This window comes from Triturus cristatus, chromosome 7 (genome assembly GCF_964204655.1).
Source record: "Triturus cristatus chromosome 7, aTriCri1.1, whole genome shotgun sequence".
Lineage (NCBI taxonomy): Eukaryota > Metazoa > Chordata > Amphibia > Caudata > Salamandridae > Triturus > Triturus cristatus.
Genome location: NC_140590.1, coordinates 394355677 through 394381893, shown reverse-complemented (window position 1 = coordinate 394381893; position 26217 = coordinate 394355677). Strand labels below are relative to the sequence as shown.

Sequence of the window (26217 nt, the reverse complement as noted above, 5' to 3'; positions counted from 1 at the left end):
AGGTTCCTGATTTCCTTCTTTGTTACTCTTTGTTACTGTTTTTTCTTCTTCTTACTCTTCCTGCTTCTTTCCCCCATTTGTGATTTTCACTCTCTTGTTTTGGGTCAAAGTCTGATGAGGAAAACTAAGTGTCGATCCTAACATTAAGTGTCGGTGGCCCCCGCTGCAACCACCGGCTCAAATTAAGTCCTGTTCCTCATCTACCTCTGCTCCCAGTTCCCATGTCATCAAACCTTGTTGGAAACCAGTGGCTCTGGGTGCAGGGGATACCTTCTGGCCACCCCTGCCCCCACATTTCAGACTGAGGGCCACAAACGTCAGCAACCAGGTACAGTGGGCTCTTGATGCGTGGTGTGGTCCTCACCCATTCCACTGTTCCCCGAAGCCCAATGGCCATTCCAGTGGCCATGCAGGATTACCCTTCTTTAAGTCCCTCCTGTTCACAACAGCCTGTTGGGCATGGTCTCATCTCGCTTGCTGTCCAGGAACAACTCCTTACATACCTCTTGCCTAACAAGGTCCCATCCTCCCAGATCCACGAACCATTCTGTGCCTTGGACAGACCGATCCAAGTTAGCCCCTGGCCTGTGAGTTCTATAAATGTCTGAAAAAGAAACAGGAAATTATCAGTTTAAATCACCACATGTTTATAAACATCAGTCGAGAAAATTCTTTTCTGGAAAACAGTAGTTTCCCCTTAGAGAGCTTATCCCTAACAGAACATCACTTACAACCGGTCTTTGAAGAACTTGCATTCAGAAGTGAATCTGATGCTGGTCGTACCCCCTGACTAATATCATAGCTCACAAGGAGATCTCATTTCCTAGACTGAATCCCAGGCTGGCAGCTATATTTGCGAAGTGGCTTGTACTACAGTCACTAGGGTACAAACTGAAGGGTTACGCTCAGATTCTCTAGGTACATACATTGAGAGAAACCTGTGTTTTAGTATCTGTTTTTTTTCCCCTGCAAATGGTAGCAACAGAGGGCTTGTGGTGCTGAAATCACCATCTTCCCAGATTTCAAGGACAGGCTGACTTTTGTCAGAAAACAAACTTCCTTACACAGTTTGAGCATTTTAGTGGGACTATTTTTGATATTTTTTGTGCTTTCAACCCTCTTCCATTTAATGGTAGAAATGGGTATGAGAGCAATCATGGATTCTGAAATGCTATACGTTTAACGAAAGTAGACAATTCAGAATTCAGCAAGGGGTCACTTGTGCATATCCTTCAAGTATTTTTTATAGAAACTAACAGTTGAAAATAGGAAAAAATGAAAATGAATTGAAAAAACAGCCATTTGTGCCAACATTTTCACCTGTAACTTCTTCTAAGTATGACAGATCTTTTTTAAAGCAATATACTGTTACGTCTGCTGGACCCTTCTGGTTGTGGGGATATATAGGACTTGTAGGTTTACCAAGAACCTGACGAACCCAGACCCAATAACTGAGCAACATCTTGCAATGGTTTGTGGACCGGGTATATAGCAATTCAGTTGGAAATATATAAACAGTGAAAAATCGGTATGAAAGACACCTATATATTTCTGAAATGGGAACAAAACAGAGTTTAGAAACAGTAGCAATTTACACATCTCTAAAATTCTGAGTACCCATACTAGCATGTTGTTGCAAAGTCATCCTGTGCCCTGGGCACCGCCCAACTTTTTGCTGACTGATACTGGTGGTAAATGACTTTAACTGACCCTGGGCTCTGCCTAACCAGGCCCAGGGCCAGTGCAATGCTGAAAGAAACACATTAGAATACAGCTAAAACACCTACATACACAAGGGTACACAGTGGTATGGTGGGATACCCCTGTGATTGGCATGACCTACCCTATAAGCCCCTAGTACCTAATAGGGCAGGGGGATTGAAACTACCTAGTTTAGAGGCCAGCAGCTCTTTTTGCACTTGCATGTGTGCACTGCTGAAGCCTGAGGTCAGTTTAAAAGCAGCCCTGGGGCACTTAAAAAAACGTAATCTACAATGTTTTGGCATATTATGGCCCCCAGGGTCTCCCCTAGGTATCCAAGGGATGGGGGGTCAGGTATTTATAAGGTACACCCTTATAAAATGAGTTTTTTATGCCTGGGTAAAGTGAAAGTTCAAATTTCACTCCCCACATTGCGGTACAGCGCTGCTCAAATTCGACTTTGATGCAAGGTGTGTGCACCACATTGACACTGGTGACAGCCTACCTGTCAAAAATAAACTGTACAGGTTGTCTGACCATGTCAGAGCCAGCATTCAAGCTGAGGTTGCTAAGATGCTGGAACTGGGGGTAATTGAACTGTCTGAGAGTCCATGGGCCAGTCCAGTGGTGTTGGTTCCTAAACCTAATCCTCAGGGGGGACCCAAGGAGTTAAGGTTCTGTGTGGACTACAAAGGATTGAATGCAGTCACAAAGACTGACGCTCACCCTATACCTAGAGCTGATGAGGTCATTGATAGGTTAGGGGCTGCTAAGTACCTGAGTACTTTTGATTTGACTACAGGTTACTGGCAGATTGCCCTCACTGATGGAACAAAGGAGAGGTCAGCATTCTCCACACCAGAGGGACAAATCAATTCAAGGTAATGCCCTTTGGATTAAAGAATGCACCTGCCACCTTCCAGAGGTTGGTTAACAGGGTCTTGTCTGGGTTGGAACAGTTCAGTGCAGCTTGCCTGGATGATATAGCTGTATACAGTTCTAACTGGGTGGATCACTTAAGCCACCTAAGGGAAGTGCTTCAGGCCATGCAGCAAGCAGGCCTGACTATTAAGGCAAGCAAGTGCCACATAGGGCAGAGTTCTGTGGTGTACCTGGGCCCCCTGGTAGGTGGAGGCCATGTACAGCCTCTCCAAGCTAAAATGCAAGGAATTTTGGATTGGACAGCTCCTGTTACCCAGACTCCGGTCAGGGCATTCCTTGGACTGACAGGGTACTATAGAAGGTTTGTTCAAAATTATGGCACCATTGTGGGGCCCCTAACAGAACTCACGTCTAACAAGAGGCCCTAGAAGGTGATTTGGACCCCAGAGTGTCAGAAGGTTTTTGACACTCTGAAAGCTGCCATGTGTTCAGCACCAGTGCTACTGGCCCCTGACTACACAAAATAATTTGTGGTTCAGATAGATGCTTCAGAGCAAGGGATTGGGGCAATGTTATCACAGCTAAATGAAGGGGACCTTGACCAGACGGTTGCCTTTATTAGTAGGAGACCTCTTCCCAGAGAGCGGAGGTGGGTGCCATTGAGAGAGAGGCTTTTGCTGTAGTGTGGTCCCTGAAAAGGTTGAGACCATATTTGTTTGGGACTCACTTTCGTGATCAAACTGACAAAAAACCTCTCAGATGGCTCATGCAGATGAGAGGGGAGAATCCCAAGCTGTTAAGGTGGTTCATTTCCCCTACAGGGGATGGACTTTACAGTGGAACATGCAAATGCAGATGGACTTTCCAGGGTTTTCCACTTAGCTGATGAGGACTACCAGGGTGTAGGTTAGTAACCCATCACCTTTCGTTTGGGGGGGACTATGTTGCAAAGTCATGCCCTCCAACATTTTGCTGACTGATACTGGTGATAACTGACTATGACTGACCCTGGGCTCTGCCTAACCAGACCCAGGGTCAGTGCAATGCTGAAAGAAACACATTAGAATATAGTTAAAAACACCTACATACACTTGGGTACACAATGATATGGTGGGATACCCCTGTGATTGGCATGACCTACCCTATAAGCCCCTAGTATATAATAGGGTAGGGGAATTGAAACTACCTAGAAGTCCCTAGTACCCTTGGGCATGGCGGTTTAGAGGCAAGCAGCTCTTTTTGCACTTGCTGCTGAAGCCTGAGGTCAGTTTAAAAGCAGCCCTGGGTGCCAGGACTGCTTTTAAAAAGTAAATTGTGCCCAAACTCGACTTTTGTGTCTGGGGCACTTAAAAAAGGATAACCTACAATGTTTTGGCATATTGGGGACCCCCAGGGTCTCTTATAGCTATCCCAGGGGTGGGGGTTCAGGTATCTATAAGGTACGCCCTTATAACATGAGTTTCTATATGCCTGGCTAAAGTGAAATTTCACATTTCACTCCCCCATTGGTGGTACAGTGCTGCTCAAATTTGATTTTGATGCTAGGAGTACTTTGGAGGGAAGATCTGCAATATTTCTACAGATTCAAAACGCATATATTCTCCCCTAGTTGCACATGAGGTGGGGTTCCTGTAGATATAAGACAAGTACTTCTAAAATATGTTTTTGTAAGTCCTGGTGCGGAAAAATGTACCAAGTCATTTCTCCCACTGCAAATCCCCTGTTACATAGGTTAACATGGTAGGAAGTTATTAATTAATAACTCTTGATAGGAAAAGGCTAGGAATACCATTTCAAGACTTCCAAGAACTGTATTAATAAATCCAACAATATCATATTGTTGAATTTCTCCTAAAGTGTGCATACAAGAAGTTATAAGACTTTCTTGTTTGTAAGTCCAAATTCAGCCTTCCAGTAGTCTGCCCTTATTGGTCCCCCTCCGGGGTAAATAAGAAGGCCTTCTGTGCCTCACTATTAGAAACACTGGCCCCATATGTCCTGCAAACAGAATATTTCTTTCTTTTAGGTGATTTTAATTTTCATTTATATATAGATACCAATGCTGATACGGTTGATCTGCTGGCAGTTATGGAAACTTTAGACCTCTTTCCTAGAGTAGTTAATCCGACACATATAGCAGGTCATACACTTGATAATATTTTCACAAATATTTCCAGTCTGGATATAGAACCACCTCAAGCTGTAAGCTGGTCGGACCATATGGCCTTGAGCTTCTCCTTTTCGGCTCCTAAATGCTTGGGTCAGCCGCAAGGGCGGAAAGTTACGCGTAGACATGGAGGAAAACAACGCCAAAGACTTTTAGTACAGCATTCTTTCCTCCGCTACTTGGAAAGTAATGACATCAATGAAGCTTTATGCAAATTGGAGTCAAAGATAATAAGGACTTCTGACACTATCGCCCCGAACAAAACATTGATAATTCATGTTAGAACGAGCTCGGCTCCATGTTACTCTGATAGCTTAAAGGCGGAGAAAGCCGCTTGCAGAGTGAGAGTACGTAAATGTAGGAAATCAAAATTAGGGGTAGACAGATTGGCCTATAATATAGCTCATAGGATGTACCTTAAGAACTGCAATACAGCAAGACAAACATTTTTAGCCACTCGAATAGATGAGGCAAAGGGTTCTTCGAAAGAACTCTTTAGGATTCTTAAGGAGTTCACTACTCCAAGAGTAGGCAATCTTGCCTGCCCCACCACACAGGAATTCTGCGATGAACTTGCTAAGCATTTTAAAAGTAAGATAGACAATATATATGACTCTTTTGTGCAGGTATCGGAGAATAGGGAAGAAATCCTAATCTCAGATAATTCCTCCCTACCGAGACTGGAGACCTTTGCAACTATTACTAGGGAGCAAGTCCTACCACTACTGAAACATATTAAGTCAGGCTCCCCATCTGATATAGTTCCCCCCCGCATTATGTTTGACTTAGCAATAGAGTTAGTAAATCCAATTACTGAAATCTGCAATCTCTCTTTAGTAACTTACTCCTTTCCATCTAAATGGAAAAGGGCATTTATTAAACCTCTGCACAAAAAACCATCAGCAGACTGCGCCGACTTACAGAACTACAGACCTATTTCGCTTCTTCGTGGCTTCTCAAAAATAATGGAGGCCCTGATTAACCGACAGCTTTCAGACTATCTGGAACAGCATGATCTTTTGGACTCTTCGCAGTTGGGCTTCCGTGCTGGATACAGCACGGAATCTGCCCTGACAGAGGTAACAGATACTATCAGGCTGCTGCTAGACGTAGAGACCCCCACAATGCTGGTCCTTTTAGATCTGTCAGCAGCCTTTGACACCATTTCTCACAGAATCCTGTTAGATAAACTGCGAGAGACTGGTGTCACAGGGATGGCATTAGAGTGGCTGCAGAGTTTCCTCTCGGATGGATCCCAATGTGTACAACTGGACACCCTTGTCTCCCAGATCACATCGGTGGACAATGGTGTACCTCAAGGCTCCATTTTAAGCCCCACCCTGTTCAATATCTATGTGTCGTCTCTGGCCACTGTTATAAAATCTTGTGGGTTCCAAACCATCTCCTATGCGGACGACACGCTGGTGATAGTCCCCATAGAGAAGGACCCCACGGTGACCAGAGACAGAGTTGAGAGCTGTATGCTGAAAATGGCCACATGGATGAGGAAGAACTACCTGCAACTTAATTCCAACAAATCCCAGATTTGTTTGGTAAAGCGGGGGATTTGTGGACTGAGGAGCGGTGGCCTGGGGAACTTGGAGAACTCTCCACCCCAAAAAAATGGGTAAAAAATCTGGGCATTTTAATGGATGATAACCTGTCCATGGAGGAGCACGTTAAGATTCTATCAGGCAATTGTTTTGGATTGATGTGCACCTTAAAAAAGATCTTTCCTTGGATTCCTCTCTCCGCTAGAAGGGTTTTGATACAGGCACTTTTAGTCAGTAGACTAGATTACGGCAATGCTCTCGTAGTGGGGATGAGGGAGGACCTGTTTTCTAGGATACAACTCGTTCAAAATATGGCGGCACGCCTAGCATTAAATAAACCACCTCGTACTCCATTCTTACCATTATTGAGAGAGTTACATTGGCTTCCTTTTAGGAAAAGAGCACTATTCAAACTTTTATGCCTAGTCTTTAAAGCACTTTTTGGACGGGGACCTAAATACCTTACGAAGAAATTAGAATGGTATACCCCAGCACAACAGCTAAGATCCAGTAGCCAAAAGCTCCTTCAAACTCTGTGAATTAAAAACATCAAAATGGGTGGTCGAGCCTTTTCCCATCTGGCTCCCAAATATTGAAATGCATTGCCAGAAGATCTGCGGTCGTGTCCCACCTTGATTATCTTTAAGAAACACCTAAAAACTTGGCTATTCAACTAAAATTCTCTGCATGTAGATGCCGGCCTCCCAGGCGCCGAGAGATCCCTTTGGGGATGATTTGTGCGCCATATAAATAATAATAATAATAAGTGGATTAGCCAGGCTGCCTTGTAGAGGTGATAAAGAGCCCTGGGATTGACCAGCTCTGCTGGGAGGGCAGTGTGCTGTTCCATTGGAATGCCAGGCCTGCGGGAGGAGTTGTAAACCATGGTCTTCAAAGAGGAGAGCAGAGACCAGTGTCATTTGCAACTCTGAACTTACCACCTCAGGCAAATGGTAGGATTTAGGAAGGTATGAGCAGATGTAGGGGAGGGAGTCTAAGTAAATTAGCCATCCTAAGGGTGTGTTTAGCCATCTCTTACCTCCTTGCTGGGACAAAATAATGCCACACTCTACAGGATGTGGTCATAACTGTGAGGAGTTACCCTGCTCCCATTGGTCAGAAGTGACCTCCTGCCTGACCCAGAGAACTTGGAATATATATCTGAGAGGGGCAGAGCCCTCCAGATCTGCTGCTTGAAACTTACTGAAGCAAGAAGTACCCTGTTGAGAAGTTGCACCATCTGAAAACTCCAGCCCTGTGGATTATCTTGCTGAAAAAGAACTAAAGAGTGAACTCCCTGAAAGCTACGGGTTAAAAGAGCTCATCTGGAACATCACCAACTAAATCTACACCTTGGAGAACCATCAGTGGATTTGTAAGGGTTTTGTACCAGTGGATTGTGGGAACTGAAATCCTCAACTTTCAAGGACCATCTTGGAGATTCCAGACCCTTGGAGTGAGTTTGAGACACTTTGGGACTCCTTGAGGAACTTCAGGAAGAAGTTCAAGTAGTTTGGAGAATTTTGGAGCACCTTTGGAAAAAAGCTCTACAAAGGGATCGACTCAACCTGGCCACCTGCCTTCAACCGCGAGCTGGTCAAGCCAACCAGGTTCATCCCGCTAAAAGCTCCATGGGTCCAACTTCCAGAGTTTGACCGGGACTAGAAGAAAACTGAAGCCGGCGAACCCTCACTGGATCCGGCTACATGAGGAGCATCGAGAGACCCAGCGAGAAATGCTCCAGAAAAGTTCATACGTCCACTCGTAGAAAAGGTAACCGGAAGCAAGCAGCCTGCCTTCCATCACGTGCCTGCCTGGATTCCTGGGTTGCCCTGCTGAAGCAATATTGAGAAATTTTCTAAGTCCGCTCCAGGGAAGTTGACCAGGACCTCGTCACAACTCAATCCGGCTAACGCTCACCAAATACGGACTGTCTGGGAGCTTTGAGGGGCCTCGAGGAGAAAAGCTCCAGAAAAGTTTCTAAGTGTGAAGGTATGAACTGAGACCGGGACCTTCCGCAAGCTGTAGCCGCCGAGGGCTCCATCGCGGTCAGCCTGAAACTTTGACCTTGACCTGGTCCCGGTCTATCACGAGCAAGTATCACAATATGGTGCTATAAACTTCTAAGTGCTATATTTTATTAAACCTTTGAAAATTCATATCTCCGGTTCCCTACATTGGATTTTTTCGTTTTGGTATCATTTTAAAGATAACATTTCCTATTTTTATAAATACATGTTGGATTTTTATTATGTGCTGTGTCTTAATTATTTACTGAAATTGTGGTTTTAAATGCTTTACATATCGGTCTTTAAAGTTAAGCCTGTCTTCTCGCAGCCACGTTACCAAGGGTTGAGAATAGGAATAATTTTCTAAGACCTATGCTGAGTCCTACCATGTGTTAGTGGCCTTATTTTCAGTGGCAGATCTACATTTGCCCCTACCAATAATCCACTTTCCAACACATGTGAATTATAAAAAAAAAAATCAAAGTGATTTCTTTTTTACCCATTGTCTTACATTTGGAAGGCAGAAATACATCGAAAGTCAATAGGTAATAACAGTTGCTCTACAGTTATATGTTCCCCTAAGTCTCCCGATAAAAATGGTAGCTCACTTGTGTCGGTAGGCCCAGTGCCGGCAACAGGAAATGGCCCAAAATGCAACGTGGACACACAACTTTTTTACAGTGGAAACTGACCCTTTTTTTGCAAATTGCATAGCTGTAGATTTTGAACCCTAGCTCTGCCGGCACCTAGCGAAACCTAGCAAACCTATCCATTTTTAAAAACTAGACACCCAAGGTAATCCAGGAGTGGGTTACTTGTGTTGCTCTCACCAGGTAAAAATGTGGTGTATCCACGTTGTGTTTTGGGCCATTTCCTGTTGCGGGTAGTAAGCCTGCCCAAACAAGTGAGGCATAATTTTTATCGGGAGACTTGGGGGAATGCTGGGTGGGTGGAAGTTTGTGGCTCTGCGTAGATTCCAGAGCTCTCCATCACTGAAATCTGAGGGAAATGTATTGTTTTTGCAAGGTTTGAGATTTGAAAGGGATTCTGGGTAACAGAACCTTAGTGAGAGCCACACAAGTCACCCCATCCTGGATTCCCCTTGGTGTCTAGTATTAAAAAATATACAGGTTTGCTTTGTTTCCCTAGGTGCCGGCTGCGCTAGGACCCAAAATCCACAGGTCGGCACATTCCAAAAAAAAGTGAGTGCCCAGCAGGCTTTTTGCGTCCTGGGGAGGGGGGAAATCGGGGACTATTGCCCTGGAATGCCCCCAAGGGGGGCAGAAAGACTGTGGCTATTCTTTTGTGGGGTGGGGGCACTGGGATCCCCATTCTGGGCAGCTCCATTCCTACATATAAAAAAGCCAGCATAATCGCTGGTGCCCAGTGGGCTCTCTGCCTCCCCCCGGGGGCAGATAAGGGGTTACTGTCCCCATCTGCCCCCTGCGGGGCAGAAAGACTGGAATCATTTTTGGGGGGAGGGGGCAGCCCCCAACCAGAACTTTGGAGAAAAAATAAATCTCTGGTGGCTAGTGAGCTTTCTGCCCCCTCCCGGGGTGGCAGATGAGGGGCTATCGCCCCATTTGTCTCACAGGGGGGGCAGAAAGACTGAGGATTTTTTTTGGGGGGTGGGGGCATTGACCTGCCCATTCTGGTCAGCCCCCACTCCAACCTATATAATAAAAAATCACTGGTGCTTAGAGGGCTTTCTGCCCCCCAGGGGGCAGATCAGGGGCTATTGCCCCCATCTGCCTCCTGAGGGGGTAGAAAGTCTTTTGTTTTCTTTAGGGCGGTAGGGTGGGGGAATTCGCATGCCCATTATGGGCAGCCCCCACGCCGGGCCTATAAAAAAAAAAACTGGCGTCTTGGGGGCTTTCTGCAAATCTTTTAGCAAGCACTTTTAGAATTTTTAGAAATGTTAATACTTATTTTTAAACTTATTAGTGCTGCTATGCTCTGAGCACATTTTCACGACATTCTCACCTGTCTCCCCATCCCGGTCTGCCGTTTGTGTGGGGGACATGGCAGACTGACCTCGGGCCAATCACTGTGCAGTTGTGGGTGAGGAGGGGGGCGGATTAGCTTTGCCGATCTTTCCCCTATATCTGGCCAATGTGCAAGCGGACGAGCAGCGGGCGCACCGCTGGTGCACCAAAGGCACGCCTTAGGCAAGCCTGTCTGCGCCCGTCCGCATCAGAACGGCACCAGGACCCCTGCCCCTCCTAAAGCAGAGAACAGTGGCTAGCTTCACTATTCTAGAGATATACTCCTTGCACTATCTAAGCACGTACCAGGCAAAAAAGTAACCGGTATGAAAGCCTACCCAGGGAATATGGAGGGTCCTTTTTCCTGTCTTAGCTGCAAATGGTGCAGCCAAGCACAATCAGACTGGTCATACAAAGAAACTGACAACCAGCCTAAACTGAACTGCATTTACTTCAATGCCAGATCTGTACCTAAGCACTCCCTAGATATCTGGGACACAATAAAGGAGACAAACCTGGACTTAGTTTTTGTTACTGAAACCTGGCTGGACGACAACAATTCTCCTAATATCGCTAATGCTTTACCTACAGAATATAAACGATTAAAACAAGACAGGCAGGGATGGAAGGGAAGGGGACTTGCCATTCTGTTCAAGGACTGCTTCACCTGTCTCCACGTTACAGTGGCCTAACTAGGGGCACACTAAATATCATCATTCCAGGTATATTCTTGTTCAGCCTGATGGCATCCCCAGTAAACACTCACACGCCCTTGTCAGTGTCAAATCGAGCCTGGTGGTTGCTTGCTCCTGACTCATTTCAACTCCACTCCTCCTTTAATGATCCTAAGACAGTAGGTGCACTCCCCGTCAACATGGGAGTAGTAAGCTTCCAAACTAAGATCTTACACATACTGGACCAGTGAGCACCTAGAGTAAAACACAAACCTAATAGGAGAACACCATCTGATAAATGGTATTTACCTAAACTCAGGATACTGAAAAGAAGTATTTACCCAACTATTCATTCAATCTTTGGACACTGCAGTTTTCCCAGAAACATGGAAGGCCATTGTGATCACTTCACTGAAAAAGGCAGGCACGGACGTACGCAACCCTGCTATTTATTGACCAATCTCCCAACTCCTTTACCTATCTAAAGTTATAGAGAAGCTAATTAAAAAACTATTATCAAACTATTTCGAAACCAATGAATTGCTAGACCCTTCTCAAATCAGCTTCAGAGCCACCAACAGTACGGAGGCAAATCTCCTGGCTATCCTAGACAATATAAGATCTTTAATCGATCAGGGGAAAGCAGCAGCCCTGATTCTATTGGACCTGTCGGCGTTGTTCGACATGGTCTCACAAACTGCTGAAAATTCTTTACGAAAAAGGTATACATGCCAAAGCCCTTCAATGGTTCAGCTCTTTTTTAAGAAATAGAACGCAAACTGAATAAATGGGCACATTTTCCTCAAGCCCAAAACCTATCGCTATGGTGTCCCGCAGGGAGCCTCCCTGAGCCCAAAACTCTTTAATGCCTATGTATCATCTTTGGCTAAAATCAGAGAGAACTGGGGATTCAGCATCTGCTCCTATGTGGATGACACACAACTGATGATTGCCCTTGAAGAAAGGCATGAGGACACCAGGATCAAGTTGAACAACTGCCTCTCAGAGATGGCATCCTGAATGTCAGCTCACTGCCTGAAGTTGAACGCCAACAAATCAGAGATCCTGCTCTTTGAAGGAGCCCACTTAATCTGGGATACATCTTGGTTGCCCCAATCATTAGGAGCTGGTCCGGCACCAGAGCAGGTTCCAAAAGACCTGGGTATCCTTATTGATAACTCTCTGACCTTGCAGGACCATGTCCGGGCTTTGTGCGTAAGAAGCTTCACCATTCTAAATATCCTAAAAATACTTTTCCCTTAGATTCCTATGGAATGCAGAAGAACAATCACACAGGCCCTACTCATTAGCAAGCTGGATTATGGTAAGGCGCTGTTCGTGGGCATGGCTAATTATCTTTTCACACACCTGCAGGTGATTCCGAACGCAACCGCCAAATTGGTGTGCAATAAAAATAGATATAGTTCAGCATCTGACTGCATGAGGCAGCTCCATTGGCTGCCCGTACTTCAAAGAGCCAGATTCAAGCATCTGAGCCATGCACATAAGGCCCTACACCAATGCGGTCCCAGATTTCTCCAAAACAAAGTCCAATTCTATGCCAGTACAAGGTGTCTAGGGCATGTTGTCTCGCACTGGCCAAGAAAAAACGTATCTAGAAAGCAAGAGCTAGAGGTCAAACTTTTTCTCACCTGTTTGCAACACAATGGAATGAGCTACAGCTATATCTAGGTCTCACTGATGATTACATGCCATTCAGAAAGAAGCTAAAAACCCATTTGTTCCCTAAAGCCTAAATGCTGGATATAGTGGTAGTAACCATCATCCCACCTCTTCCCTACCTTAGGATCTTGCCTCGCTAGCGCTGTGATATTCTTTTCGGATGAATGTTGCGCTCTATAAATAAACAAATAAATAAATAGCTGGTAGTGCTTGTCCCAGGCTGTGAAGTAATGCCTTTCTTGTTTAGCACCCTTGAGATTTGCCTGACTTTTAGAGTCGTGAACTGTGTATCCACAGACATTCCTACTGTGCCTTAACACTTCCAAGCACGAACCACAAGCAAGGTAAATTTTAGGGGAATCTTGGTTGTTCCTATCAGGGCGGTGTTTAATAGAGACCTGCTAGGATGGCCAGTCGTGTAATAATGAAAATATCTATATATTATAGGCCTTCACTGTAATAACAGATGTTAGAATTTAACAATTTAATATATATGGAACGATGGAAGGCTGAGTCTGACTTGTCAGGATTCAAACTTGTTGCCTTTAGATTACAGCAGAATTTAGCTGTGTGCAAATTGATTGCCAATCACCCGTGCTCTAGTCCCACCAACCTTTTAGTTCCAACGGTGTGTCAGAGATGTTATAATGTTCACTGTAGACAGCCTGCTTGCAGCAGTATATGAAAAAAGCATATTTCCAACCCGAACTGTTACCTGAAATGCTTTTCCGTTCTTGCCTTAGAGGAATTAAGCAATGACTTGATTTGCTGTAGTCTCGCTTAATTTGGGTCCATCAGAGCCATAACATAAAAGTGATATGAGAAATGGGTTGATTTCTAATCCTGCTATTTGATCTTCTTGTTTTGCTGGTCCTGTCTATGTTTTTACTGCTCAAGACACTTAGGGGTCAAATTATGATGTCGGGCGCATCGCCACCGCCCGATCTGTAGTGGCGATCCGCCCGACATTTTTCCCCGCCCGCCCTCCATTAAACAATGGCGGGGGTTCCAGCGGCGGACAGAAAGACCATCCGCCGCATTTCCGCTAGCAGGTGCTGGGCGGAACTTGGGCCTTATATGGTGGCGGTGTCTGGAAGCGCCATCCATATCAGGGTGCCTGACGTAGAAGGCCTTTCCATGGTGGCGATGCCGAGATAGAAAGGCATGTGGGAATTGTTTGGGGGCCCATTGCGTGTCCCCAGGACAGTGGGGGGGGGGCTGCACTTGGGGCGTACCATTGGCATGCACAAGGTGGCAGGCACCGCGAGGTGCCTGTCACATTGTGCATGCCAATGCACAACATGCACATTTAACATTGTGGCGGGTGCTGCTTACAGCACCGCCCGCCACATTGTTAAATGTGCGGGATGCGACCACCAGGGTGGCGGTGGCATCCTAATGGGCACAGTGGGACCGCTGTACCTCTGGCGGTTGGTCCCGTTCACCGTTACTGTGGCGGGTGGATCGTAATGGGCCCCATGGTGGCAGGAAAAGGATGGTTTAGACAGTACCCTTTGCACTTGGTGCTGTCTTTGTGGTGGAATAATATGGTTCCTCCTGCAAACAGTGAAAAGCAGGGGACTCTTAACTGGCTGTGTTCTTGTAGGGGTCTAACTTGCAGCATGTTTTTCAAAAAAGGCCTCTTTTTTAACAATTTTGGTAATATGTTCGGATGGGATAGCTGCATCGAAGAGGCTATTGCAATATAATAAAACTATTAAGAAAAACAAGTTAAATGGTCTGGTAACCGTAATATTGACACAAACTAAACGGGCATATCAACAAAGATGAACAGCGTTTTTATAAACAAAATAATTAAAATATACATGGTAAAGACAATCTGGCCATTAATACAAATTAAGCTGAAAACGAAACAACATATAAAAAAGAATAGGATGAAAGTGATAAACAGAAAAGAAAAGCAGAAGAAAAAATAGGATTTGATATAAAACATCTTAACTATAACGTTTATTTAATTGATAAAATCAAAAGATGATCAAATACTTCCGAGGCGATTTACTGAAGTAATAGAATTAAAGAAATCTACTATTTTCTCATTGTCAATACTTTTCATATAGTCCGAAAAGTTCATAAGAACCCATAAATCTTTTAGGGAAGGTGAGGGAGATTTACATTTAAGACTACAATTCACTTTATACCATAAGGCCTCATTTCAATCCATATAAATTGTGACTGTATTTTTTAATTTGTAGGTATAATGGTGTGTCCAAGTGAATATACATGGCATCAGCAAATCATGGGTGAGTTGACTAGTCTTGTGAGAAGATTCCACCACCTGTAGACCACTAACATGAAATATAATCATTGGAATGGCCTCTGAACTGTCATTAGCATTTATGATGTTCAAGATATTATAGGTGAAACAGATTCTGCATTAAGCACATTCCCAGATATCTGTTCAAGTATATTGGGTTAATCTGTGTGGCATCCGCCTCATCTCTTCTGAAACTGGAATTCTAGTAAATAAGCAGAGAAGAGGTACAGTCTTGGAATGCCGCATCTGGGTGGGGGGGGGGGGGTGGTGATTTCGACAAATGACCACGGGGGAAAAGTAATTATTCATTTAATTTTCATTCTAGGTCGTCTGTCAAATCCTCCCCCAACCGCCCCACCGCTCTTACATGCACTGGCCGCGGCTGGACATGACAAGTATGGCATTTGCCTAAAAAATATGATGATGATGTTAAACAAGTCTCCACACACTGTGCATTGGCTTTAATATTTATGCCACATTTGGTCTTCGATTTAAGTGTTTCTTTACCTCTTCATCTTTGTTTTTAATTACTGCAAGCTGAGAATCCATACGTCTGCAGTTATCTCTGCTGTCTGTCCAGTTGAGTGAGTCAATGGAAAAGAAATAACAATTTCCAGAGTGGTAGATCCAGTTACTGGGACAGTAAGTGCAGGACGTTGCTGTCAATGCAGAAAATAATAACATGTTAATGGGCATAGTATGTTAATTGAACTCATTTTAAAAATCAAAAGCACTGTTCATTTATTTCTGCAGAACACCTATGCATTTTAATTTCAATTAATCACAGTTTTATATATCTCAGAAGGATGACATATATGCTATTGTTTCTGAGCTATCTAATCCTGACAGAGTAACAGTAAAAAATACCTGCGACTCAATCTTTTTGTGATGCGCTTAATTCTTTCTTTATAGACAAAAGTATTGCCATTAAAGCTAGCATTTCTCCAAGTCCCTCTTCTGGTAACCAACCAGGCACGGCCAGAACTTCTACTCTTTTACTGAATTACCTATTGTCAGCAAGGAACTCTTCTTTAACCTGCTGACTAAAATAAAATCTGGCACTCACTCTGATAGTTGTTCCCCTCAAGTCCTAAAGGACGCATTTCTCGCACTCTCTGACCCTACTCTATCTTTACATAATGACTCACTAACACACGGCCTCATATCTATAGCCTTTAAAGAAGCAATTGTAGTCCCACTTCTTAAGAAAACCGGCGCAGACCCATTTAATCTGACATATTATTGTCACATCTGCTTCCTTTTTGGCCAAAGTGCAGGAAGCCTATGTCGCCAACTGCCTCTGTTCTTTCATCGACCAATCTCATTTTCTCGATCCACACCAAGCTGGCTTCCGCCCTTTTTGCTCTACTGAGAAAATAGTGGCATAGGTAGTTTCTGGCAACCACTGACCATGGCAACCCTGATTCCTCAGGGATCGTGGAAACCAGTAAAGTAGTTTTCATTCAGTCACTCGTGCTTACTTGTTCTCAGGAAATTCACAGACTAACAATTGGGACGTATTCAATAAGTACTGATTAGTCAAGCATCAGTCTCATGTGAAACATATTTGCTGCGACAATCAAAAGACCGAAGCATATGAAAGTGATTGCAAATACCAATATGGCAAACAGTAGATACATTTCTACCATAGCGCTAAAAAGATGAACATGGGTAGCTCATATAGGACAGTAGCAGTTGCGTACTCCTACAATGCGCACCTTACCTAAATTGCCTTAATGTACCTAACCTAGATATGTAGGTGTAGCATGTATATGTGCATTTATGTGTGCTAAGATCTAGCCAAGAATCTCATAGGGAAGTACCAACCCCTCCATATTATACTAGGCTAAGGTAGAAAAGCCCTTCACCTAAGCCGGAAGAGTAGGGAGGTATTCCCGGGTGTGGATATGTCCCCCCAAAACCAATACTAATCACCAAAGGTATCCCATCCAGGGTAATGAAAGCTCAGCACTAAACACGTGTGGCGTCAACTGTTCAAGCAGGGGGAAGGAAGCCATTCCTTTTTGTTAAATAACCCTCACACTTTCTAGTAGTGTTATGCTTCATCATTGGGTTCACCCCGACACCTAAAGTTCAGGGTGGACTCGACCATATTTCAGGGAGCACTTAAGAGAGATAGGCCAGGGTAGGAGAAGATGGCGGCTGACTGAAGAGCTCGGTCGGGAGCTCCCTGCTCTGAGAACCTTTTTTGAAAGAAGCATGATACGACATGATATGGCCATGGATATAAAGCAGTAAAAGCGAGGATAAAACCGAAATAGGAATATGGATTGGGAGTAGGTCGAAGAAATCGAAAAAAAAAAAGAAGAAAACTTACCGACGAAAGCAAAGGGGACGGCGAGACATCGAGGCAGCGAGACTGGTTGTGTCCCGCCGCCGTCCGCGGCGTGCCCTGGTCACGGCATTGGCGGCCCGACCCTGGAGCGGGAGAGCTTGCCGGAGTGTACTGGATGTCTCGCGGCACGGGTTTGCAAGAGGAGCGCGCTGGAGATCTCGTGGCGGAGGTCTGCAGGAGTGTGGGCAGAGGCTGCTAGTGCGCAGTGCAGCAACAGGAGGACCGCCGGAAGAGTCTTCTTCCGGGGGAAACCTGAGGTAGCGATGAGGCAGCACACGGAAGGATCAGAGCGCGGTGCTGCCCCATCAAGGTAATCTGCAGCAGCTTGGGCAGTCTACCTTCGGGGAGAATAACAGGTACTGACCTGAATTTTGAAAGACAGCCGGTAAGTGAACTAAACATAACTAAAGTGCCAATAGGAGCGGGGACAATGCAGGGAGGGACCTCCCCAAGAGCAGTAGATGGGATCCTGGAGGGCACTAAACCCCCCCAATAACCAAAAGGGGCCTTAAGAGTGGGTACCTCGAAGGAGAGGGCTATTGCCTCAGGAGCAGGCAATTACCTGCTAAAGGGAGTTCGGTCCTCAAGACTCCCCCAGCGGCTAAAAGCATTGGAGTTGGAGTCAGAGAAGTTAGCAAGGAGAAAATCCTAACACTGGCTGACGCACCATCCTTAGTGGTAAGAAACCTGAACAGAAAATATATCTCAGGTCAGCCACAAGCCCCATTATCCAGAGCAAGTCGTGCTAATCTAAGGAAAAAAGCACCGGGCTTGGGCAAAATACAAAAAAAATCACTCCCTCTTTGAGATCCTACTTTAGGGTTCAAGATAAGGAGCCAGTTCCAGGAAGGGGAGGAGTAAAGACACCGGTGAAAATTACTAGTAATAACACCACAGATTTAACTTGTCTGCTCGATTCCCCCTTGGAAGTAGCTAATTAACTAAAAATGTCAGAGAAAATTAAGGTTGGAAACACAGAGATTGGGTTGAGCAATACATTTCAAATCCTCTCTAATCAGGAACTAGAAACCGGCGGAGAGACCCCAGAGGGTGTTGTAAAAGGAGTCATAGCTAAGGAGGGGTTAGGAGCCACCCCAGCCATCAGTCAAAATTCAGTAGCCTCTGTGAATCAACACTCAGACAATACATTAGAGGAAATGATGAAGGAAATGAGAGTTAATTTTGCAACTTCAGAGAGAAACCAAATAAAAATACAAGAAGCCTGTGAAGTACTCAACCAAAAAATAAATACCCTCATTGATAGAGTATCGCAGGTGGAGGTAGAAGTAGAGCTACTGAATAAAAAAACAGAGACCAATCATGAAGAGATAACCAGATTGAAAACCAAAGAGACGGAGATTAGCGAGAGGATGGAATCCCTGGAAAACCATGCTAGAAGGAATAACCTTAAAATTTTAAATGTACCTGAAGACATCGAAGGTGAAGATATAAATGGGTTCATGTTTCAGTTATTAGAAGAGAAGATTCCCTGGGCCAAATCCGCTAATCTTGCGGAAGACATCCAAAGGATACACCGAGATCCCTTCAGGAAAGGGAAGGCGAGGAAAAACCCCAGAAAAATTTGAATAAATTTCAAGACATACTCCCTGAAAGAGAGGATCCTGAGTGAGGGTCTTAAAGCTAGCTCGTTTTCCAAAGATGACTGGTCATATAGAATCAGGTCCGACCTATCTAGAACAACCCAAGATAGGTATCCACAAGTATGAGAGGCAACACAAAAACAAAAGTATTAATTAATTTCAAAGTGAAAAACTGAATGTTGAGTCCACACAGCAGTTGAATATTTTCATATATTCATTTATTCCAAAGTTCAGTGCGACCAGATCCGCAGCCAACGCGTTTCGTCCAAGCATGGGCTTCTTCAAGGCAAGGTTAACAATATATAAGCACACGTCAAGAGAATTGCGTAGTAGTGTGACGAAAACAGCTGGACCCAGAATTAAGTCTAACTAGGTGATAAGCCAGTGACTGTTGAGCGTCCATTTGGGTGGGTACCATCAAACAGTCTATGCTGCCAGGTTCTGACTGGTCAGTTTGTGTGAAACTCAGTGTGTAAGTAAAATGAACGTGTTTAAGTTGAGCGGATACAGTGACGTACAGGCATAAAAAGGTGGCGGGTAAGAGGAAGACAGCGTAGATAACTGTTGTCCAGTACCCTTGCCAAAGTGGTCCTGCCGTGTCCACCCATATTCGATATCACGCGTCCGGTCTCCAGAAACAGTTAGGTAATGATGAAGCTGGAAAAAACTGAAACTTTTATTACGTGGTGCGGTCCGCGCAAATATACAAAAAGATAAAAACACGAGGTAAGCGACTAACAAAAAATAGTTAAGAAGGCCCATTGGAAGACCCCCAATGAATGTTGAACCTCAGGAGTACAGTAAAAACAGATCGTCTGTAGAGAGACCCGGACTCTATTAAAAGAGGGAGAGGATACGAACCAAAGGTGTATCTAAGTATCAAGCCAAGTGGCAATAGTGTCCAGAAAAAGGAGGAAAAGCAAGTCTAAAGTTGAAACCATCTTATAGTTGCCCAGGAGAGGATAGCAAAGGAAGATGTGGTTGACTGGTGTTCTTAGAGTCAGAAAACCGGGGTCATTGCAGTGAGAAAGACAACAATTGTAGCGTGCCAAGAACCTACTGTAAAACATATAGTTACAGCAATGTCATAGTGGTACAAACGATAGTATAAACATTCATATTGTAGATACTGGCTGGAGTACATTCAACCTGTAACCACCGGTACATTACGACCACAAGGAAACAGTATTAGCAACCAAGTTGAAAGCATGGTAACGATACATCAACGACACATCCAATGAACGCAAGTTGTACCCTCTGAAAAAGAGAGTAGTACAAAGTGGAACATAGAGATAACAAAAGAGCTCAAACGTGATGTTTTATCATTGCACCATCTTATTACATTGCATAAGTGTACATTAAGACTTTAGACATATCAGGGCAAGAACTCTAATATTCAAAGTGGTAACGCTGTTTATGAAATTCGTTGCCCGATTATAAGAAATAGTGCAATTCATTATCATTGTTAAAGCCCATTGATACTGCCCGCAGGGTACAAATCCATCTCGCCTACAATTGCCTTAATCTGAGTTCTCTGTCACCCCCACGGTTTCCTGGTAAGGCTAACCCAAGATAGGCAATGGGAACTGGGTCAACATATGCCACAGCTAAGATCACTTGGTGCTAATGTCCAAATGCGTTTCCCGGCCTCCCTGAGAATTATGTGGGATAACAAAATGCACACCATGAGAGACCCGAAGGAGGTTGAAGGCCTCATAGAACAAATAAAAGCACAAAGCAAAGACCACCCCTAATCCATAAGATATGGGCTATAATTAGACCTCAAAAACTAATAAGATGGCAGAAACTGTAAAAATCGGTGAAGGGCAGGGAGCTCAAAAGGGCAGTATATCTGCCCAGTAAAGAAGAAAAAGGAGGCTTCTCCAAGGGAGGGGGGCGGTTCTAGTAAAAGTTTGTATAAAAAGGAAAACAAATTAAAAACAATTGTTTCTTTTTTTTTTTATGAGGTGGGGAGCAAATTGGGGAGAAAACAAAAATAATAATGTCCCGAAAGTAAATGTAGGAGGAGGAGTTCCTTTAAGCAGAATACAAAGGATTAAAGACAAAGATGTCGGTCACAGGAAATAAGGCTAAAGAAAAGAGGCTCAACATTCTATCTTGGAATATAAATGGGCTAAGGATAAAAAAACGGAGACTGAAGATCCTGGAATATATAAAAAATATAGACTGCGAAATAATCATACTTCAGGAAACCCATCTGGTAAAAGAAGAATGGGCACTGATTTGCAAAAATCAAAGATGGGTGGACCATTGTGTATGCACAAACAAAGATTGTAACATAAAGGGTGTAGCAATAATATTCAAAAAATCCCTGAAAGCGATAATTGAGAAAATGGAAATAGATAAAAAAGGCAGATGGGTAATTGTTAAAGCAAAAATATATAATAATTCTTACACTATAGCAGGATATTACGGTCCAAATATGGACGATCCCGAGCCCCTGCAAAAAGTATATTCACATTTAATGACAACACAAGCCCCAGTAATAGTGGGCGGAGATTTTAACATAATCTTAAATCACAAGGAAGATCGATATCCAGTTAAAAAAAAATTTTATCTAACAAAAATGAGAGAATGGATGGGGATGTGTATTCGAGATTTGGGGCTGGTAGACATCTGGAAGGAAAAGGGAAATAAAAATCACAGATTTACCTTTCAGAATAAAATGCTAGGGCATGCATCTAGAATTGACTTTTTTCTGATAAATAGCAGCTTGGTGGACTGCACAAACAAGGCCGAACATATTCCAGAACATATCTCTGACCACTCTGCGGTGCAACTCAGCCTTAACATAAAAACCTCCCCGGGTAACCAAGATGGACAGTGAATAGAACTATATTTGCGGATACATCCTGTATTGATAAACTGGTTGAAGACACAGATCTTTTTTTTCAACTAAATAAAGATGGCACAACAAAACAGATAGCCTGGGATGCATAAAAAGCCTATATTAGGGGGAGGATTTTAAGCATCACAAGTTATAGAAATAAGGAGAATAAGTCCTTTATAAAACAAATTGAAAGTGATCTGGAAACATTGGATAAAGAACTCACGAAAGCAAAAACTGCACAAGATAAGGAAGTAGTAGAGGAAAAAGAGAAAAAAAAAAGAAAGTAGAGCTAGCAGATTTTCTCGATCTCGATTTAAAAGTCAGAGATAGATGGGAAGCCAGCAAATTATCACAATATGAATATGGTGAAGGGTGTGGGAGAATTCTGGCCTGGAAAGCAAAAACAGAAGCAGTACATAACAGGGTCATCAAAATCCAGAAGGAAGTTCCACCTGGCTGCTACTCTGAAGACACGGATATCAGATGAGAATTTAAGGATTTCTTTGAGAAACTGTATATGGAAGAGCTATTTAGAACTAAAGAACAAATACAAAGCTTCCTAAACAGAATAACTATCCCAGAAACAACCCATGAGCAAAGAATAGTCCTGAATCAGGAGATCACCAGAGAAGAAGTACTGGATGCCATAATAAGCCTTAAAAAAGGAAAAGCTGCAGGCCCGGATGCGCTACCAAACAAACTATATTTAACCCTAAAGGAAGTCTTAATATCCCCCCTAACAGATCTCCTGAATCACATCTTTTTTGGGAAAAAAGACATTCCAACTTCATGGAATTATGCCATAGTGAGTATTTTATTAAAACCAGGAAAGGACCCCGCCAAATGTGAATCCTACCACCCTATCTCTCTCTTAAACTTCTTAAACTCAGATAAGATCTATACACAGATACTAGCTAAGAGATTAGGGGGTATGGCAGGGACCCTGATTCACCCAAACCAAAAAGGGTTCATCAAAGGTAGGCAAATCTATGAATTATCACACGAGCTAGTTAGTGCAATTGACATTGCAACTCAAAATTTTATACCATTGGCGGTGATAACATTCGACGCGGCAAAAGCGTTCGATAGGGTCAGTTGGCCCTTCCTGAACGCTACCTTATCCAAATTTAATCTCGGCGATAATTTTGAGAGTGCGATTATAAACATATACAAAAATCCAACAGCTAAAGTACTGGTTAATGATGCCCTCACAGACAATATAAAGATAAAACGTGGCACAAGACAAGGTTGTCCCCTCTCCCCGCTATTATTCAATTTTTATATAGAGCCCTTAACCTGCCTCCTGAGAAGAGAAGAGGGGATAGCACCCTTTAAATACCGAGGCTGGGAAAAGAAAGTAGCATTATACGCCGATGATCTAATGATATTTACCGGTGACTTAAATAGTTTACTTCCAACGAGCAGTTTCAGGATACCTTGTTAACCAACTAAAAACGGAAATCTTAGAATGGAACACAGTCTCAGGTAACCTATTAGTAAAATAAAAAATAAAATACTTAGGAATAGAATACATAAAAGATCTTGACGGGATAGCTAGTATGAACTTTACCAGAATTAATAAAGATACAAGAAAATTTCTTAGAGCCTGGGCGGGTCTACAACTGTCCTTCTTGGGTAAATCCAACTTGATTAAAATGAATATACTACCCAAATTTACATATTTATCCAATTCTATACCGTTAAACTTCAAGACTGAACAGTTAAAAAAGTTGCAAGGGGAGATATCCAGCTTTATCTGGCCAGCTAAGGGGGTTAGGATTGGATGGAAAAAATTGAGAAGAAGTAAGGCACAAGGAGGAAACGCGAGCCCAGATATACTTGAGTATTGTAGAGCTTTCCAATTTAAGAACATAAGGAAACTCCTGGGTAAGTGGGAAACATGGCCTACTTACATGGAAGCCCTTGCTGATTCTGACGGAGACCATTTCCTTTATAAATTTGGCCACCCAAAATTTTTCAAAAAGATTAAACTAAAGACCCTGAACTCAGCCGCAAGAACTTGGTACACAATAAGATTGATTGTGAAAATTCCCTACTACAGCATAAATGCTCCCATTTGGGATTCACCGGGCACCCCTGAGTGCCTAAAAGACAGCCTAGTAATCTCTATGAGAAAAGGAAATAGAAAACTATTGGGGACAGATAATAGAAAACAACAAAATCATAGAATGGGAGACCCTGGAAAAAAAATCTATAGGTCCATTAGCAAGATTTAAATACTACCAACTTAGTAGTTGGGTAAAAGACATCAAGGAAAATCTACAAGGGGACTATGACAAAAGTTGTTAAACAGGAACCCTTTCAAAAAGGAGATATCATTTTGGTACTGGGCCCTTATAAGAGCAGGCGAAACAGAATATAAAGTCCCGAAAGAAATCTGGGGAAAAAAACTTTTCCAAGTCTGGATACTACTCTTTACTGGCAATCCTCAATGGCAGTTCTTGGGCGTGTGGTAAAATCAGCCCCACTGAAGAAAAAACACCTGTTCACGATACACAGATCATACTGGACACCTAAAAGGTTGACCAAAATTAACCGCAATGTGATAAAGAAGTGTCCCAAATGTGGTGAAGAAAGAGTGGACTACCTCCACATGTTCCGATACTGTGCTGAGCTGGAAGAATTCTGGAAACACATTGGTAAGACCATCTCTGAGGTGCTGGATCAGCCCATAGAGGTAAGCTTGGAAATAGTTATTTTTGGGATCAATCACCAGAATACAGACCATCCCTCACTCAATAGGGATCAGGAAAATATCCTTTTCCTACTTACTTTACTCGCCACAAGGGAGATCTGTATTAATTGGGTAAAAACTACACCCCCAACCCATAGAGAGTGGCTGGCGTCTATACTAAGGGTATATACACTAGATAAACAAGGAAAAAAGACTAAGAACAAGATATTTTGGAAACTTTGGGAATACTATAATCAAGCAAACAACAGGGTGTCCAATGATTAAGGCAATGGTAACAAAGATTTCAAGCAGGGTCTTGAAACGAGTGGTCACCACGACCAGCTCCCCCCATGTCCAATAATCTTGTGCCAGGAGATGGATAAAAAGGGGCCCCATTGGTTAAGACCAGATCTATCCCCCTACGTCACACTCTAAGCTAAGGGTGCACTGGAACTAGAGTGTTTAAAGGGGCCCCCGACTCCTCCAAAACTCCTAAAACCTTGCTTATGAGGACTAAAAAAAAAAAAAAAAAAAAGAGAGATAGGCCAGGGGGTCTAAGGATTAAAAATCCTCCTGTGTCTCTAGGTATCCCTTTAATAATGGAGTCGCAGAGGATATTAAAAAGAAGTAAAAAGGAGCTCGTCAGGAGGTAATGGTCCAATTACCCTAATGCCATGCCAATATATTTCAGCCCTAATAGGTGGCCCATATGGGTCCTGGGCTTTCTTCAGGGTGAAATGGGGTTCCCTCCCTAGGTCTTCAGTGTGAGTGTTTCCCTATGTTGACCTCAATTAAGGGCGCAAAAAGCTGCACTCTCATGAAAATGTGGAAGGGATATTTATCTCCCATCCAGCTCTGTAGTGTTTTTTTGTCCGCCTGTAAGAGAAAAATATAGTGAGAATAATCATATTTGTACGTTTTGCCCTGCACACAATTCACCCATGTAGTTCCAGCATACTGGGTGATGCAATGTGCTCTCATTCCATTCACGTTTTGTTATCTGTGATCAAACAAGCTTTCCTGGGATCGTGTTGTTCCATATAGTTGCAATTAGCGTCATGCGACATTTAGTCGCATCTACATATGCAAGTCCATGAACACTATACTGTTGAAAACTCCATGGTAATACTTTCACTGTAGCATCACAAAACATCCCGCAACTTCAATCTCACATTTACACTTCAGGGCATGAATTTAATCTCCTTTTCACTCGTGATTGTTTTTACATGCCGAACATCTTACACTATTCAGGAGGATTTTATGTGTCTCAAGGGACTGCGGTTAGTGTGGGAAGCCTTGTAGTCAAACTTTGATTAATTGCAAGTTTGAAGTAGAACGGGAGAAAAAGACAAGAAGAGACTCGCTCTGTTAAGATCATGTGACCCCAGCCTCAAATATGTCGTTCTAATAAGGCCCCTTCGCAATCCGATGAAGCCTAATTTCCCCACTTACTTCCTCAAAGGTCCTGCCCCTGCATCACACCTACTTGGTTCCCATGTCTCCCGGCATTTGCAGTTTCAACTGCTGGGGACGCGGCTTATAAAACCATTGGGTCTGCACATCTCCTCCCTGTCCGGTATGTGGAGCCCTGCCCCGGTCGTGTCTGTATGACATCATTTCAATGTGTCCAAGTCTGGACTACAGAAAATAGGTTGCATCATGTGGGATGAAGTCCCTATCACAGGGTAACCATGGTTATTGGCATACACCTGAATTTTCAATTTCTGTAGACAACTTTATTGCTTTTTTATTTCATTTTCATCGATCGTGTTTAGGTTCTGGATA

The 26217-nt window shown here is 43.4% G+C and overlaps 1 protein-coding gene across 2 annotated transcripts in view; it reads right to left on the bottom strand.

Moving 5' to 3' along the window:
• The window catches only part of LOC146809770 (CD209 antigen-like protein C), a 255939-nt gene that overhangs the window by 8561 nt on the left and 221161 nt on the right, over positions 1-26217 (bottom strand). For both annotated transcript variants that reach the window (XM_085616620.1, XM_085616621.1), the window contains exons 4-5: positions 15437-15588; positions 504-604 (exon numbers count right to left, since the gene is read on the bottom strand). In XM_085616620.1, the coding sequence (XP_085472746.1) occupies positions 504-604; positions 15437-15588 (253 nt within the window). The remainder of the gene's footprint in view (positions 1-503; positions 605-15436; positions 15589-26217) is intronic.